General features: G+C 33.4%; 1 protein-coding gene across 8 annotated transcripts; it reads right to left on the minus strand.

Annotated features, from left to right (window-relative positions):
* Positions 1–925: 925 nt before the first annotated feature.
* On the minus strand, positions 926–5,137 carry LOC131151586 (large ribosomal subunit protein eL20-like). 8 transcript variants are annotated; one of them, XR_009135727.1, is made up of 6 exons: positions 4,715–5,113; positions 4,453–4,600; positions 4,075–4,190; positions 3,422–3,485; positions 2,162–2,331; positions 926–1,155 (listed from the first exon to the last, which is right to left on the minus strand). XR_009135727.1 is itself a non-coding variant. In XM_058102834.1 (4 exons), exons 1-4 carry the CDS (start codon positions 4,724–4,726, stop codon positions 2,110–2,112), a joined length of 288 nt encoding a protein of 95 aa, XP_057958817.1. In that variant the 5' UTR covers positions 4,727–5,113; the 3' UTR covers positions 1,936–2,109. The 8 variants fall into 8 exon arrangements, 1 of the variants encoding a protein (XP_057958817.1); XR_009135729.1 differs by lacking the exon at positions 2,162–2,331 and having other exon boundaries at positions 4,715–5,135; XR_009135726.1 differs by lacking the exon at positions 4,075–4,190 and having other exon boundaries at positions 2,162–2,308.
* Positions 5,138–5,367: the final 230 nt, after the last annotated feature.

A 5,367-nucleotide genomic window follows, 5' to 3' on the forward strand; every position in this document is an offset into this window, starting at 1 on the left:
CAATTTACCAATGAGTTCTTATTACCCAATTGATTATGTGCAATGTTATTCAACCTACACACGCAATATGAACGATTTAAATGTAGTGCTGAAAGTATAAAGTAAAGGGAAGAGAGAAGACAAACACAGTTTCTACGAGGTTCAGCCAACTCAGTCTACTTCCTTGCCTTGAGCAACCACTCAAGGATTTCACTAAAATCTCTACTCCTTAAATTGGGATGGAGCTTCCCTTACAATCCTCAGCTTACAAGAGGTACAACTCCCTCCTACTCCGCTGCCACTACAAAAAATCAAGGTATTAGTGACAGATCAAATCTATCACTAATAGTCATAAATTCGTCACTAATAGTATTAGTGACGAATTTATGAGTATTAGTAATGATTTTAAATTAGTTACTATATCTGCCGTTACTAATAATTATTAGTGACGAATTTTGAAATCGTCACTAATAATATAGTATTAGTGACAGATTATAACCGTCACTAAAACTCTAATACCGTCACTATAAATTCTACATCGGTTCGGTTCAAAATCGTCACTAATAGTAGAATATTAGTGACGAATTTCAAAATCGTCACTAATAGTATAGTATTAGTGAAGGATTCAAAGAGCATTAGTGATGATTTTGAAATTTGTCACTAATACCCTACTATTAGTGACGGTTTTAAATTCTTTACTAATACTATACTATTAGTGACGATTTTGAAATTCATTACTAATACCCTACTATTAATGATAGTTTTGAATCCTTCAATAATACTTAAAATATGGACAATTATTAGTGATGATTTTAAAACCGTCACTAATAATTTTTAAATTATTAATTTTTTAAATTATTAATTTCTGTAAAAATGTGTAATTACATTTTCGTGTACATAACATTAAACCATAATTACTACAAAATTCATAAATTATTCAAAATTCTAATTCAAATACAAATACATTATGCAAATTCAATTAAAATACAAAAATTCCATACATTCAGATAACAAAAAAAACACAAAAAAAAAAAATCAAATTCAAATACAAATACATTATACAAATTAAAATTAAAATATACAAATTCCATTTGTTCATAGAACAAAAAAAATAAACAGTAGCTACATCCGACTGTAGTGCATGGCATCGTGCTGATGTTATGACAGCTGCAAACCCTACAAATTAAGAATTATAAAAAAAAATGAGTATACAATTTTTGAACATATACGTATACGTACTATAAGTATCAATGATTTGATAGCAAAATAATCGAATATTCGGATATAGTTAAAAAAAAATGATACAATTTTAAATAGCTAAGTTTTATTAGTTTAGAAAAAAATTGGTAGCACTTCATCTATAAATAGGACATTTTCCATAAAGATATGCTCCAAACCTGGGTGTTTACAATAAACAGTTCACAATAATCCAACTAGTATTGAATTTTATGAGTGCACAAGAGCCTTCATATAATAAGACATTAAATAATGTAATGTGTTCATGCATCCCACAAATAATTTATGTGAGAATATTGTTTTATGGAAAAATAAAATGTGATGTTCATGGTTTGCATGGCTTCCTTAGGACTCAAAAACAACTATAATAATTAAATAATATAAATAAGTCAATGTTTGATAGAATTTTCACTTAACATATGCAAAAGTAAATTTAGAGATGAAGTTCAAAATTCATTTGAACTTCACTCATCTTTTCAAAAATGTTTTAACATTCAGTACACTATAATCATTCTCACAAATATGATACATGGCTTTAATTATTTTCGAAAAAATTCAACAAATTTCAGCAGCATGTCATCTGTAAATAGAACATTTTCCAAACCTGAAAGTCACAAAAGCATGCAATTCAAAAGATTTTTGCATTACATATGTCATTTAAATTAAGACATGCAACAACTTTAAAGTATATCTACCAGCAGGTAATACACATCACTGCATCAGTCATGCAGGTGGCGTTCAAATCAAGCATGCAGTCCTAATGTCCATTACCAGCATGCAGTTTATAAGATATATCAATCTAGGATGAAGATCAATCTTCTTTTATTATTCACTCATCCTTTAAAAAAAAAAAAAATTAGCATGCATTATATCATAATCATTTTAGCACATGTTTCATGGACTTTGATAATTTTTGAAAAAATATAACAAAATTTCAACAACATACCCTCTGTAGATAGAACATTTTCCCATCCTGTATATCACAAAAACATGCACCAGATATCCTAGGAGTTTCTACAGCATCCAATTCACAAGACGTTGCATCAGCCATGCAGGTGACATTTAGATAAAATAGCATGCGCCTTTAGATCCACTACCAGCATGCAATACACAATACTGCATCAGCCATGTAGTTAGCGTTCCATACAAACAGCATGCAATCCAGTAACTCAAAAGCATTTAAATAGAAATGACTATCCATCAGATAATATAAGCATTAAGCAAAAATAGGATAGTAAGAGTTCAATGCAGTGATCAAAAGCTAACTATCCATCAGATGAATTTAATCAATCAGCAATATATGCAGAACTAAGGAAACCTTGCCCCAAGCCTTCTAGCTTTATAACCATATGTGCTTTATATGCAGAGCTACATATACAGCAAGAATATTATGAATTTTTTTTTTGGGTCATTTTTCTGCGTGAACCAATCCCAATATCATTGTCCAAATGGAATTACAGTTCTGAAACACACAAAACCAAAGATTCAATATGGTTCAGTATATCAAACTAGCACAAACAAGCACTACAACCATAACATAGTGATATAAGCCTTATCAGTCATCAGATGGGAAAAAAAATACACCATTCATTGTTTTCAAATATGCTTTTGTTTTGCCCTGAATCCTCTTCCACACACGACATGATTTTTGCATTCCATTCAATAATTACCTAAACCTTTTCGTTAATGTCAACACAGCTACAGACTTATTTAATAGTTAAATAATTATAGGAAATTAGTAGAACTGCCTAGATTTTCCATAAAAAAATTTTAATCACTAAATGCACATTCTTAAGCTATCCTTTTCCGTCACAATTTATAATATAATTCAGTTTACACCATTGATTCGCTTCACCAACCTAGAGCATCAGGACCACAAAACTCTCAATTGTGAAGGAAACATTCAAAGCCCCATCCTCGCTCAATTGAATATTGACAATTTAGATTTTCATAAAACCATTGAAAACATTCGTAGACAACACCCTAATTTAAGTTTAAAACTATATCCCAAAAGGCACCACCCACTTATTTAAATTTCTCAAATCTTCCTACATGATACAAGGCCTTGCATAGAATGGGCAAATTCAAAAATTCATGAAAAATCAGCCAAACATGGCCTGGCCTCATATCACTAGCATATCCTGCTTACATATTCTCATAGAATACAGCCAAAACACCAAAAAACCTATGACAACAAGACACATACCTTATTAATGGCAAGAATTTGTCCTTTGCTCTTCTTAACTTTCTTCATCTTCCTCAAAAAATACCTAAATACATAGAATGAGAAGGGAACCCCCAATATTAATGTGAATACATAGATAAATCTATAAAAAAACTACATATGTTGGTACTTATGTATGAATGTATTGATCTACCCCATATACATATATCCTATCCTTCAAATGTATCAATCGAGATTCTTCAGATAAAGTAGCACATGTAATTACAAAACAGCAATGCCATTCAAAAATTTGTACTCCTTGCTCTCAGAATGAAAGGACAATCTAACCAACAATCGCATTCCTTCTTAGACAACATATTGGCTTATGAATCAAAACAACATGGAATGCAAAATCAAAAGAAATAAATTTATAATGCAAATTTGACAAAGTGGAAGTTTAATAAAACCAATAAATAAAATGAGAGTTATGAGCACACAGAGAAAAACCTACAATGGACAACCAATCATGGACTTTTTCAAGCATGACCACTACAACAAATATTAGTGCACATGTCAAACATAACAAGATCTAGACCAACAACTGCAGATATTTGTAATAAAGAACAAATTATCTAAAAAATTAAGAAAAAAACAGGGGGAGTAGAGAAGCATAAGTTGTAAAGGAAGGAACATACATAGTGTTTGTGGGAATGACCCCCACTGCTCCCTCTCTCAAAAGTTCAACAATTGGATCCAGTTTCCAACTGTCGACTCCTGATGGGCCAGCTTCAATGTAAAGCAAGCCATCCTCCTAATATTATTAACTCAACCACAGTAAGCAAAGTGAACCATCATGACTCCTAACATGGCAGCTAAATAAATAATCTAGAATGAAAACCTTTGTATTTGTTTGGTATCATTTATGAATTTTTTTACCCTCTCCATCGTCTCCACCACCTCCCTCATTGGCCCCTGTGCACCACCGCCGCTGCTGCCCTTAACACACCCTCAAAGGAAAAAAAATATGAAATATCTAAAGATCAATGCAAAATTTTTTTTCAAAAAAACATTACCGATTTTCGAAACGTGTTGAGGGATCTGCGAACAAGCGAATTCGAAACTCTAAGCACGACTTGATAATTTTGCTGTAGCCACACGGCTCAATCTGCGTTCGAGTCCCGCTGAGTCAGCTCATTCAGAAACCTCAGCAAACATACGAATCTAACATATCCGAATTCACAACCAAGTAAAGAGGAAATTTTAAAAAAAAATTTATGAAGAAGAAACCCTAAAAATAGTCATATCTGATGAAATCTTATCCTTAAAAATATTAACTTCGGAAAACATCTTCACAACTGGTAATCAACGGATCTATTTGATTCAAGAACTCGTGAACTTCCTGACGGCCTTCGTACCCTCGTACACCGCATGCTTAGCCAACTTGCCAGGCAGAACAAGCCTGATGGTTGTCTAGATCTCGGATACCCATGGCCACCAGGGATGGCTGGAGACGTTGTAGGCGGCGGGCGGTGACGGACAACGCAGCGAGGCGGCAATGGGAGGAAGCGCTGTGGGTGGCGGCTCGAGACTCTGTGGCGGGAGGACGGTGCTGCGTGCAGAGAGGAGGAGCGAGGAGTAGAAGGGAGCAGGAGGGAGGAGCAGGAGGGGGGAGGAAGGAGGAGCAGGCCAAGAGGAAGAGGAAGGAGATGGCAGGAGCACGACGCGGGTAGGAGAAAAGAGGGAATTTAGGAAAAGTGTGGGAAAATACGTCGGGATAAGGGATTTAAGGTTTTGAACATTAGTGACGAATTCAAAATTAGCACTAATATTCTCAAGTAAATTTATTTATTTATTTATTTTTAAATAAAAGAAGTATTAGTGACGGTTCTCAAATCCGTCACTAATAAAAGGCTAATAGTGACGAATTTTTAAATTCGTCACTAATACTCCGAAATAATTTTATTTTATTTTTTTAAAATTAAAGAGTA

This window comes from Malania oleifera, chromosome 3 (genome assembly GCF_029873635.1).
Source record: "Malania oleifera isolate guangnan ecotype guangnan chromosome 3, ASM2987363v1, whole genome shotgun sequence".
NCBI lineage: Eukaryota > Viridiplantae > Streptophyta > Magnoliopsida > Santalales > Ximeniaceae > Malania > Malania oleifera.

What these genes read in the sequence shown, in the direction of transcription:
- LOC131151586 (XM_058102834.1), bottom strand. An exon ending in TCAACACGTTTCGAAAATCG is followed by an intron (nt 3,486 to 4,452) that starts GTAATGTTTTTT and finishes CTATGTATTTAG; the next exon opens with GTATTTTTTGAGGAAGATGA. An exon ending in AAATTCTTGCCATTAATAAG is followed by an intron (nt 2,230 to 3,421) that starts GTATGTGTCTTG and finishes TGGATGCTGTAG; the next exon opens with AAACTCCTAGGATATCTGGT.